The sequence below is a fragment of the Pogoniulus pusillus genome, chromosome 2 (genome assembly GCF_015220805.1).
Source record: "Pogoniulus pusillus isolate bPogPus1 chromosome 2, bPogPus1.pri, whole genome shotgun sequence".
NCBI classification, from domain to species: Eukaryota; Metazoa; Chordata; class Aves; order Piciformes; family Lybiidae; genus Pogoniulus; species Pogoniulus pusillus.
This window is the reverse complement of record NC_087265.1, coordinates 10,970,581-10,983,874: the sequence shown is the minus strand read 5'-3', so window position 1 is coordinate 10,983,874 and position 13,294 is coordinate 10,970,581. Positions and strand designations below refer to the sequence as shown.

Genomic DNA, 13,294 nt, shown 5'->3' with positions numbered 1-13,294 from the left:
GTGCAAGGTTCTGCACTTTGGCAACAACAACCCCAAGCAGCGCTATAGGCTGGGGACTGAGTGGCTGGAGAGCAGCCAGGAGGAAAGGGACCTGGGGGTACTGATAGACAGTAAGCTGAAGATGAGCCAGCAGTGTGCCCAGGTGGCCAAGAGAGCCAATGGCATCCTGGCCTGCATCAGGAACAGTGTGGCCAGTAGGACAAGGGAGGTTATTCTTCCCCTGTACTCAGCTCTGGTCAGGCCACACCTTGAGTACTGTGTCCAGTTCTGGGCCCCTCAATTCAAGAAAGATGTTGAGGTGCTGGAACATGTCCAGAGAAGGGCAACAAAGCTGGTGAGGGGGCTGGAGCACAAATCCTATGAGGAGAGGCTGAGGGAGCTGGGCCTGTTTATCCTGGAGAAGAGGAGGCTCAGGGGTGATCTTATTACTGTCTACAACTACCTGAAGGGGCATTGTAGCCAGGTGGGGGGTGGCCTCTTCTCCCAGGCAACCAGCAATAGAACAAGGGGACACAGTCTCAAGTTGTGCCAGGGGAAGTATAGGCTGGATATTAGGAAGAAGTTCTTCACAGAGAGAGTGATTGGCATTGGAATGGGCTGCCCAGGGAGGTGGTGGAGGCACCGTCCCTGGGGGTCTTCAAGAAAAGCCTGGCTGAGGCACTTAGTGCCATGGTCTAGTTGACTGGCTAGGGCTGGGTGCTAGGTTGGACTGGCTGATCTTGGAGGTCTCTTCCAACCTGGTTGATTCTATGATTCTATGATTTAAGACATTTGGAAAATACCAAACAGAACCCAGCCCTTGCACACATTCTGTCTCATCTCTGGGCCTGGTTAGTTTTTTTCTTTAATTTTGTTTTGGGCTTAACGATTGCAAAACACATCAGAGAGGCTGAGCTGGAAGCATAAGGAACCAGATGGACAACCTCCTCTAAGCAAGAGAATCCATGTGGTCTTGCACACACTCCTCTCCAGCTTAGCCAAATCTTGGGGTGGGCTTTGTGTGAACTGCTTACCTGCTCTACCTAATATTCGATGGCAAACCAAATAAATAAAATGCATGTTAAAAACTGAAATGACTCCAATAAATGTGGCAGAATATTACTTCTTTTGGAGCTGGAATGTGTTATAAAGTATTGCTAAACGCTGAAATACTGGGAGGCATGCCACTTATGATCACGGTGATAGGCACCTCAGATAGATGATAGAGAACATATTGTAATCACACATCGAGGCAGCATCACAAGCATCAGGATGCCACACAATGATTAATGTCTATGGCTTTTTTTGGCTTCAGTTAATAGAAGACTTGCCCAGCATCCAGCTGTTAACATTTGTATGCCACTGGCTCAGAATATTAACTGTTTCTTAGACGGCTTGAACAGAATATGCTACATGAATACTCTCAGAGGACAAATATGCATGAGAAAATGCCTTTAAGTCATGATATCCAGAGATGCTAATAGATATTCTCTGTGCTTTAAAAGATATTCCTTTCAGTTATGTCACTGTAATTATCTGTAGTACTACTTTGCATATGGTTTCATTATCTAAAGGACAGATTATTTTGCTAACAGATTGATTACAGAAAAGGATACCATTTGAAAAGGACAAAGGAACAGGACAAGGTGCAGTAATTCCTTCTATTTCTGAATAAAACCTAACAAAACTGCAAAGAAAATACTTTAATTTTGGAACGTGGGACACATTTCCCTGTGTAAAAGAAATGAGCATCTTAAAATGGCAAAACACTGCCCTTCCTTCTCTTCAGGTGCATAAATATTTTTAAAGTCGTTTTTTAAAGCTGTAAAATGTTTTATACATGTAGCATAGATGATTTTTGTCAAAATCTGCTGTCTGATTTTTTGTATCTACACACATATATTAAGCACGGCAGCTATTCGGTAGGGTTGCTTGAATTTTGGACAAAGGGGGAAAAAAGAAAGGTACTTTGCACAAAGATGGCAGTTTCTGAGATGCAAAAGAAGAGCCAGTGATCTGCACACAGTGGAAGACTGCTTTAGGGGATTAGTAAGGAGGAAAAAAGAAAGTATCTTCCAAACTGCTGGTTCAAATACAGCCCAACCAGTAGGGACAAAGAGTCATTACTAGCCCCGTGCCTCTGCGCAGCGAGTTCACCGTGGCAGCTCAATTTTGAATGGACAATTATCAACATTACTAAGAAAAACCTGGCACTTCTTTTTTTTTCAGAGGAGCAAACAGAAGAAGGAAGGCAGATTGAAAGCAGACTAATAACTCCCATCAAAAGGTGACTCATGACTAAAATCCTTTGACAGGGAAGAACACAGGAACTTGTATTGCCACTCCCTATGCTGGATCTGTGTGGTATTTTACAAGATATGTCTGCAGAGTCATTAAACCAGCACCATGCTAATTATGCACCAGTGATTAAGCAGATGTGACATTGAGCAAGGAAAATGTTTGATTAACGATCCAGGTGTCCAACTTTGGAAGAGTACATTTAGTAGTGTGAATTTCAGGACAGTGAGGCTTAGAAGAACAGGACACCTTTTGATTTCAGCCACACACTCTGCCTCTGCAATGTTATGCACTTTTGCTAGGACTGCTGACCACTTTGTCAGCAGACAGATTAGCAAAGCAGTATTTCCCATTGCTCTCTGCCAAGCATACACCAACTACTTCCATATGAATGATCATTGCTGGAATTCACTTTATTTACTTCTTAGCTTTCGACTGTGCACAGGGAGGAGCTTTGCAGTAAAAAAAAACCCAACACATTTTTATTTGTCTCAGTTCTGTCCATAATTGTTAAATGGTTACTTGAATAATATTCATTATGGATTGGTATCCCACATGTCTAATTAAGAGTCAATAGTTAGTGTCTAGAGCTCTCTCAGTCTGCCTGACTTATGGATAAATCATCTCCATAAAAAGCCCAGGGAAGGGCAAGTTTGTGACAAGCAGCTACACTCACAGTGTGAAGCAGCCTGTCCGTACCGATCCATCGCTACTTGGCAAGGCTTTAGCATAATAGCTTGTCATCTTGGCATTACACTTTACATCACATGAGCCACAAATATATGAATTCATCTGGGAGAAAACTAAAACCTCATCACTAAAGTCAAGTTTTATAGTCAAGGATGCCCAAGCAGCTTGCATTGAAGTTATTAACAAAAGGTAATACATAGTCCTGACAGTTAATCCTTTACTTGGCCAGGCAAGTGCTCACACACACACATACACAGATAAGAGGAAAAAAACATTTCTGTAATACCTTTTGGTTTATGCTTTACAGAAATTGGTCTATTCACCCATTTTTAATTCTCTGTCAGCCTTTTTCTGAGTGAAGAAGTACCCTAAGGCACTTCCCAGCATATGGATGGCTTCATCTTACAGAAAGGGAGCTTCGCACACACCATTAAAATGCAGTTCTTTCCTCCCCTCTCCTTCATCTTTTCATTGACCTAGGAAGTCAGAATCAAGTTCTTTCTCCTGAGGTTCTACTCTCCTCTTTCTAGTTCAAGGAGTCAGAAGAAAAGGTCACCATGAGCCTTAGCTTTGAAAGGAAGAATCTGCATCAGCAAAGGCCATGAACAGATCAGGAATAAAATCAGCCTTTGCCAAAGACCTCTGACAAAAATGAGACTTCCTATGGGGCTGTAGGTGCAAAAGATTTTTCTAAATTAAAAATACAGGGATTAATAGTAACAGTCAGTGGTCTGTATGGACTATTTATGAAGAAAAATTGACAAATCACACATTAATGCTGCAAAACCCTGATAAACAAGAACTACAGATATCACTGAGAAGAACAGCATAAAGCAGAGGAAAAAAGGATCATAGACTAAAGCATTAAAGCACTTCTTAGCAAATACTGCTAGACAGAAACATATGTAAAGCACTCATTTATGCACTAGTGAAGAGGAATAATCCATAATCATCTAGTTTGCCTGTAAAGCACAGAGGAACAGTGTGGGAATGCAAAGTGAAGAAGGATGCTGACCTTGGTTCCCACCAGCTGCTGGCTACCTTATCTCAGAAGGGATAGACAGCAGACACCTCGTTAATGAGGAAAACAAGGCATGGTTTATGCTGATGGAGTGGGATGTCCTTGACTAATTATGCTAATGTGTAGGTGTGTGCTTTATGCCCTGAGGGTATTTATTGAGAGCCAAAATGATCAATAAAGGTCTCTGGCATAATTGACAGTGAACTGTCCGGAGTCCATGTGGCATCGTCTTGATCACACTGACATGTGGGGCCTTGATCGTGTTCCCGCAGCAAGCTAATCAGGTTTTTGCAACAGACAAAGACTACATTTGATTTTTCACATTTAAATACTTAAAGGAAAATCTTCATACAATTTTTGAACACTTTTCCCCTATTCAATGAGTGAAAAGCTCTGAACATTTGAGTGTCACTCCCTCATTTTATGAAATCTATTACAGCAGACACCAGGTAGACTCACCAGCACATATTCCAGGCACGATCCTTCAAATTGCCTGAGCAAGGCATGCAATACAGCCAACAACATATCCACCAACATCTCAGTTATTTAGACATAGGTTGAATAAAACAACAAACTTCAGCCAGAAACTGTGCACTGACAGAGGAATGGATTATGCTTTTCATTTATATATAACGTAGCCTAGGTTCTAAACGTATTTTCTGTAACCTTTAAATATTATATTCTCTTGCTCCTGTTGCAAGAAAAAATGTAACAGGCTTGCTCTAAGAAATAAGTACATAATATGTATTACTTACAAAAGTTGTGTTTTCCAATAATAATGTAGTTGTATTTGTTTCTACATTCAGTTCAATGACATGTCCATTCCTGGTTCTATACACCACTGCTGCATCTGCAACGATAAAACCACTCAAATTTAGCAAGCGCATTGAGTATTTAATGCAAAATCTGTAGAGAAACCCAGCATATTAAGGTCATTACAGTATCTTTATTGCACTATGGAAACAAGATTGAGAGAACAATTGCATTCCTACTATCTAGTTTTGTTGATTTGCCTTAACGAGCTTCAAAAACACCAGTTTATGCCTTACAGCATGTTCATCTCACTCAAAAATAGTCTTTTGTTTAAATGGAAACATTTTTAGGGTGAAATCATATCCAATGGTTTTCCTGTGAAGAAAGTGACATCTTGAATGTAAAACTCCTCTCCCCAAAAACATCACTGCTGCTGTGGCACTTTAAGGTTCAACCACATTGTGGCAGTTTGGGCTGGGTGCCTTTAAAAAAGAAACACCACAGTGCTGAGCCCTCCAGTGTCCAGAGTGTCCAGGAGGTGTACCGCAAAGTGTAACCTTTGTATCCCCTGCATCCTGCATCCCTATAAAACTGGCTATAAAGTAGTATCTGCCCTTTTCCCCTTTTTCTCTCCTACTGAGAAGGATGCCCAGGTTCTTATCTCCTGTGAAGGAGTGAGGCCTCATTGTCAACCTTGGTGATGTTGACAGTTACGCCAAAAGTGGCTGAGGCTGCCAAGCTGAATTTTTCTGCTGTGTCACAAATGCTTTTTGGTAAGGGGGTAGAGAGGCATGGTAGGGAGGGGGCATTCAGGCCTGGGCTTTCTGGTTTTGTGTGAAGCTTTGGTTTAACAAGATTGTTGTAAGCCCAGGTCAAAGAACTGAGCCAAGATTGAATACGAATTTGTATATTTTATACACTTTGCTATGCTCACCACAATGTAGAACTGGAATGCTGTAGCTTGTGGATTGCTTATCTATTTATAGAATCATGGAATCATAGAATTAATCAGGGTTGGAAGGGACCACAAAGACCACCTAGTTCCAAACCCCTGCCATGGGCAGGGACACCTCACCCTAGAGCAGGCTGTCTAGAGCCTCATTCAGCCTGGCCTTAAACATCTCCAGGGATGAGGCTTTGACCACCTCTCTGGGCAATCTATTCCAGGGTCTCACCACTCTCATGGTGAAGAACTTCTTCCAAACATCCAGTCTGAATCTACCCATTTCTAGCTTTGTTCCATTCCCCCATGTCCCATCACTACCTGACATCCTAAAGAGTCCCTCCTCAGCTTCCTTGAAGGCCCCATTAAGGTACTGAAAGGTCACAATAAGGACACCTTGGAGCCTTCTCTCCAGACTGAACAGCCCCAACTCTTCAGTCTCTCCTCATAGGAGAGGTGCTCCAGCCCTCTGATCACCCTTATGGCCCTTCTCTGGACGCATTCCAGCATCTCCACATCCTTCTTGTAATAGGGGCTCCAGAGCTGGACACAATACTCCAGGTGTGGTCTCATCAGTGCAGAGTAGAGGGGGAGGATCACTCCCCTTGACCTGCTGGCCACACTTCTCTTGATGCAGCCCAGAATCTGGTTGGCCTTCTGGGCTGCAAGAGGACACTGCTGGCTCACGTTGAGCTTCTTGTCCACCATTTAAACTTTCACTTAATTCTCCAATCCACTGGGTGAGCATTATTCTTTTGCCCCTTGTGGAGCAATCGAGCAATCTGTCTGCTCATTAAACCATGACACACGTTCAACATGAAAAGGGCTACATGCCAACACAAAATCTTGCACAGGAGAAAGCTTTTGCTGAACAGCATGTCAACATATCTCCTTTGAAGGGATTCTAACAAAACTGCACTATTCTGTATCTCTGGTAGCTGGGTTGACAAACTGTGTACTCTGTCTATATCTCGCAGTGTCCTGTGTCACTGATCACCAAATCATCACATCAGCTGAATGTTAGCAGAGCAGGGTTAAAGATAAACAGGTCCATTTGTAAAACATTTGAAACATGAACTGTTGTAATTTTTTTTTCTGTCTACCACTGACTTGATTTATAAGTTTCTGTAAGAAAAATAATTGCATACACCTGAACTAAAGAAAAAAAATAATAATCAGAATTAATTGTGGCTCTTGTGAAAAAGGCTTTGGATCTGTTTGAATTAATACTTGCAAAATTACCAAGTAATACTCAATATCTGCATAAGCCTTCAGTGTTTTAAAAAACTGTTTCCAAATCTCCCACTATTTCTAATAACATATTGAATAGATTGAGTTATGACTCTTGCCTGTTGTTTAAAACCCATGTTAAGAGTTTTACATTCAATCAAATGTTTCATTATAAAAATATAGACAGCATAAGGAAAATTCTGAATTAAGTCTAAAGAAAACACAAAAGAACTTTACTGATCATCAATAATGTCTGGGAAATTCATTACAGACATTACATTTCATTTTATGAAGTAGGAAGTAAATATGATCAGAGAAAAATATTGTGCTATCATTAAAAATATGCTTTGCTGTATTTTCATTGACTGCACAGAAACTCAAGATGTACAGCACTAGTGAGAGTCCCCTCCTATGTTCTGTAAAATTAATGAAGCCTTATTTGAGGAGCTTACTAAGCTATTTTAGGTTCACAGCTGGGAAGTGGGGGGGGATTGATAGAGGTTAGGAAAGCATTACTGGAGCTGTTGTTTAAGAAGGCAAATGTGACTGTGAAGTGTGGAATTACTAGCAACTTCTTACAAAGAAAAAGATTTTGAATATTCCATTTGAGTTAAAAGGTGTGCTAGTTTGGGGCTAGCTGAAAGAGTCTAGTGAAAGAAATTAGGTTATAGGGTGTGAAAAGGAAACAATGGTGATGCCTACTTCACTCATAGGCTTGCTGAGATGTATAAAAACAAGAACACAAACACAGATAACACAGTTGCAGTGGCTCTCTGTTGCAGCTGCTGTCTGTACTTTTCTCCCAGGCCTGCTTTCTGTGTAAATAATCTTTCTGCTTTCTAACCCTGCTGGCCGATCCTCCAAACTCACCTTGCACGTAAGGCAAAGTCTGGGATAAGGCAGAGGGGTGGAAAGAGGGTGGGAGGGTGGTTGGAAGCCCCTCCTGGGGACTCTAGTTTCTGGGAGGGCTGCTGTGTTTCTGTATCACTTTTAACTTGTAAGTTTCTGTCTATAACTGTATATACTGTAAATATCTGCTTGTATATTGTGCTAAGCTGTAAACATAAAGCTTCACTTCTTAATTTCCAGATGGCTGAGTCTAGCCTGGGTGATCTCATAAGCGAGGGGAGGGGTAACACCCAAACCATCACATTACTGGCTACTACAGACCTGTGCTAGTTTGAAGCAGGCTAGAATGTTTTGGTGAGAACTAGATTACAGGCTGTGGAAAGAAAAAAATGGTGATGTCTACTTCACTCACAGGCTTGCTGAGATGTATAGGAACAAGAAACAAAAACATCACTCTCGCTGGGGCTGCTGGCTGAGCTGCATCTCTCTAACCTCACCCTCCATTTTGGGCTAACCCACTTTGCTTCTTAGCCTCTGGCCAAACCTTTGTTCTTCCTTGGGACTGGAGTAAGGTAGAGAGGGGTAGGGGGAAGGTGAAAGGGTGATTGAGAACCACTCCTGGGGACTCAGGTTTCTGGAAGGGCTGTTGTGTTTGTGTATTACCTTTTTACCTTGTATATTTCTGTCTATAACTGCATATATTGTAAATATCTGCTTGTCTATTGTTCTAGCTGTAAATATAAGCTGCATTCATATTTCCAGAGCCAGCTGAGTCTAGTCTGGGTGATTTCTAAAGTCGGGGGGGGCAGGGAACACCCAAACCATCACATAGCTTTTGCAACTAATTTTAGGGGTTTTTTGCATGTATCCCTGCTTGGTACTCTTAACACTGAAAATCCCCAATACTATTGTCCTGTGATGGTAAGCAGTATTATGAAGAGAAAGAAAAAAAAGAGGTTGTCTGTCTGCAGAGCTGTCCTCAATTATATATATGGCCACTGGAATGGGCTGCCCGGGGAGGTGGTGGAGTCGCCGTCCCTGGGGCAGTTCAAGGCAAGGTTGGACGTGGCACTTGGTGCCATGGTCTAGCCTTGAGCTCTGTGGTAAAGGGTTGGACTTGATGATCTATGAGGTCTCTTCCAACCCTGATGATACTGTGATACTGTGATAAGTGAACTATAACACAAGAAATGGCACATGTATGTAACCCAGAGACACTGAACAGCTGCCAGCAACTAGCCTTGTTCATTCTCCCTGCCTAAATAGACTCCAGAGTGGCACTAATATGCTACTCAAATCCATACAGGATCAGAATGTAACTCTTTCTTACTTTCTACATGCCATGTGCATTTGACCAACAGGATTTAGAGCATCATGGTTTGTTAATTAATCCTACAAAGCACATTTCACCCAAATTAAAGTCCTTTTCCTTACAATTGCTAACAGGCCCACATATAAAATATGCAGTCCTGGGACTCTTCTTGCAAGTTCTATGCACAGCGTGGAACAGCATTTGGAATAGAAAATTACAGAGTCACAGAATGAGAGAGTCGGATGGGACCTCTGGAGATCATCAGGTCTAACTCTCTGCCATGTTCACACACACCACAGGAACTTCCACCTAGACATGAGGAGGATATTCTCCACTGTAAGGGTCACAGAGCACTGGAACAGGCCTCCCAGGAGATTGTGGAGTTTCCTTCCCTGCAGACTTTCAAGACCTGTCTGGATGCATTCCTGTGTGACCTGAAATAGATTAAATGGTCCTGTTGTGGTAGGCTTAAATAGGCCAAAATAGGCTTATCCATGTCCTGGCTTGCCCAGGCACGTTTTTCTGCTCTCTCTCCCTCTGCTATGGGGAGAAGCAATGATGGGAAAGAGGACAAAGAACCTGGAGCCATTGAGTCTAAGGACTTTGGCTTGCCCAGACTTGTTTTACTCTTGTTTACATCCTGTGGTAAACAAGGTACACAGGCTTAGCTTGTGTATGCCTCATGCAAGGCCTATGTTCTTCCCCAAATCTGGGTAAAGCAAGCCCATGGTTTCATCTAATATGGTCAGACTTGGGTAGCTGCCATTCTGATTGGCTACTCTGTGTTCAAAGGCCCATCAGTCTAGGGCTGTATTGATAAAAGGAGATGAGCAGGTAACACAATGTGCTCTGCTGTTGTATTCATGCTTGTTTGCTGCTTGCTACTGCCTGATGTCAGAGAGAGGTTATTCTTCCTCTGTACTCAGCACTGCTCAGGCCACACCTTGAGTGCTGTGTCCAGTTCTGGGCCCCTCAATTCAAGAGAGATGTTGAGGTGCTGGAATGTGTCCAGAGAAGGGTGACAAAGGTGGTGAGGAGCCTGGAACACAAACCCTATGAGGAGAGGCTGAGGGAGCTGGGGTTGTTCAGCCTGGAGAAGAGGAGGCTCAGGGGTGACCTCATTGCTCTCTACAACTACCTGAAGGGAGGCTGTAGCCAGGTGGGGGGTGGCCTCTTCTCCCAGGCAACCAGCAACAGAACAAGGGGACACAGCCTCAAGTTGTGCCGGGGGAAGTACAGGCTGGATGTTAGGAGGAAGTTGTTGGCAGAGAGAGTGATTGGCATTGGAATGGGCTGCCCAGGGAGGTGGTGGAGGCACCATCCCTGGAGATGCTCAAGAAAAGCCTGGATGAGGCACTCGGTGCCATGGTCTAGTTGACTGGATAGGACTGGGTGCTAGGTTGGACTGGATGATCTTGGAGGTCTCTTCCAACCTGGTTGATTCTATGATTCTATGATCACTGCCCTACTGTATCCTGAACTGCCTGGAAGCTGCCTGCCTCAACTTTATCAGGAACAGGCTCTAAATGCCTCCACACAATAGGCTGGCATAGCCAGCATGATGTTGTGCTGAGACTGCACTTAGCAAGACATCCTGCCTACACTTGAAAGTATCCTGACAAGATGGGAAGTCCTGGAGACACACAGATCATCCAGAGGAGCCAGGACCACATCAGAGATTGTCTGCCTCCTTTCCCCAGTATCCTGTGAAGCCTGGGAAGAATCAGAAGCCTCAGTGCCTAAAAAGACAGTAACAGAATTCCCTAAAAGTGTTTTGGTACTGTTTGAAGCTGTAGCTAGCCCCAGGGAACCAGGAGACAATTTCTGTGAGTAAATACTTAAAGCCTTTTGTAATTCACCATTGCCTTCTGCCATAAGCAGAAAAGATCTCCTAGAGTCCATCTAGTGGACAAGCAGCATAATCAACCGCAAGCTGTGTGTGGACTGCAGGAATCTTCTTTGTGTGTTGACTGCAGGAATCTTCTCTTCCAGTTCAATTAATGTTCATATATTTTTGCTAGTTATTTCTAGATCTAGTTATTCCTTTGTATAATGTTTCCATGACCGCTGCAGAAGAACCTAATTATTGTTATCAAAATTAGTGATTGGGAGGGGAAACTCCTAAATACCAAAATTAATAAACAGTATTAGTTTTGAAAATACCATCTCACAGGCTGTGAATGACACAAACTGGAGCCTTTGTTCTCAAGTTAGAAGAAAATTCATTCAAATTAACAGAAAAGTCAGACTTCTTCAGAGGGCAGACTTTACTGGACAGTAATTATACCTCTCACTGAACATGGGCTTTCATCTCTGTTTTGCTTTCAGTAACTAACTCCTAAAATGCATAAATTAAACAAACACATGCAAAAGGTGTCCCTGCCTATGGTGGGGCCTTGGAACTAGATGATCTGTGAGGTCCCTTCCAACCTAAACCATTCTATGATTCTATTCTAGAACACATAGAAATTCTCCCTTGAAACACATAGCACAATACCATGCAGGCATTGAGCATAAATACAGTCTCCAAAAGTAATCACATTAATTTATATGGAAATCTCATACCAGTCAATTTCTTGCCAGACTAGAGAATGTGATGTTGATGTTTCATTTGATATCTCAAACGTAAGTAAGAGCCATAACCATACATTTGTTTTGAAGCTTTTGCTACCTAGAGTAAAAAAGTCTACAGAAAAAAACTAATACCTAGTCCCTAACATTGTCCATCTGCACAACTGGTCGATTTATTTTGCTTATTATCTTGGTGCCTTCATCACAAAGAAGTTCAGGAATCCATGAGAGTTCACAAAGCCATCAGAGATGCAGAGCTCCTACTTCAAAGAAATCCTGGCTTAGTTTAAAACAAAGAGCAGTGTGACATAGTGCTCTTTGTCTAGGCACAAATTGCCGCACTCAAGAGCCACATTATCTGTCTGAGGACACCACTAAAATAGAAAGCATTTTGTCTTGGGCAAAGGAGAATGTGAGGAATCCTCTATAAAGAACTCTCTAACCCTGGATGGTGCAGACAGAAGTCTTCTAAAAAGTTCACTGAAAATCTCCTACTTGAAAACTTTGCAAACTCCAGAGCACTGGATAACTTGAAAGCTTATTCTGTGTTACGAGAAGGTCAAGACAGACAACCAAGGGTCTGTATTTAAGTTATCCTGACATCAGTCCCAAATGCAATAGTGGCACGGTAAGTCCAGCTTTCTTCCCACAAAATAGTGGCCAACAATATAATTAACACCTGGTAGCATTTTAAGGAAAACAGATACTGTTAAACAAAGTTTAACAGCACTTGCTTTGATACCGGTCACTATGATGAAACTCTGGTTTGGGCTTTCTTCAAGGTATTTGATTTCTTTTCTGAGATTATGATGTTACACAGAGTTAATGAGAAACATATTAAGAAGATTAAAAACAGTACCACTAAGAAAAACAAAGAGAAAGATAGGGTACTCCTACCAAGTGTTCTCTCTCACTTGGCTAGCTGCACATAATTGTAGACAGAAGAGAGGAATTGAAGAGCAGTGAAGGAAAGAAAAGCTTGTGGGCTTATACTAATTAGTACTGTACTATGTGGTCTCGGTACAGCCTCATAGCAAAAAGAGTTGATACAATTTTTTAGTGTAAGTAGATCACAAGGGTGATCTGGTGTCTACTCACACCACAAGTGAGACTGACACTATTGCAAAATGGCTTGTTGCTGGTATGCATACTATGAGAATGGTCATTGAGGAATGCTAAGCAGTTGTCAGTGCTACTCTGGATCAGAAGGCAAACAAAAATGCATGGCTGAAATGGCTAAAATTGTTCATGTTATCAAAGAGAAAATTCAAAGATACCTATGTCATGTACATATGTAGTTATGGCAATTCAGCAGTCACTTTGACGACAGGCAGGAAAGGCTATGGTACACTCAGATGAGACTATAGATCTTTGGGGAGAATTCACCACTGTGATTTTGAGCTTATTTTAAAAGCTGACTTTGAAGAAGGCTGCCTAGTGGGCATAAAGCCCTGTAGACTAAACCTGCTGCTTCTCTACAGCTTACTTGGATTTCACAAAGAATGCAGCATTAAATAAGATATTACATTAAAACAAAGCCTAAGCCCAAAATTCTTCTGCTGTTATCACAGCATAGTAATTTCCTCTCAGTCAGCAACGTAAGCTCCATCTTCTTACAGAATTATATTAGCCATAGAATCAAGAATAA

The 13,294-nt window shown here is 42.1% G+C and overlaps 1 protein-coding gene across 4 annotated transcripts in view; it reads right to left on the bottom strand.

Annotated features, from left to right (window-relative positions):
• DPP10 (dipeptidyl peptidase like 10) overlaps window positions 1-13,294 on the bottom strand; it is a 665,816-nt gene that overhangs the window by 188,460 nt on the left and 464,062 nt on the right. For all 4 annotated transcript variants that reach the window (XM_064156282.1, XM_064156301.1, XM_064156292.1 and 1 more), the window contains one exon: window positions 4,744-4,838. In XM_064156282.1, the coding sequence (XP_064012352.1) occupies window positions 4,744-4,838 (95 nt within the window). The remainder of the gene's footprint in view (window positions 1-4,743; window positions 4,839-13,294) is intronic.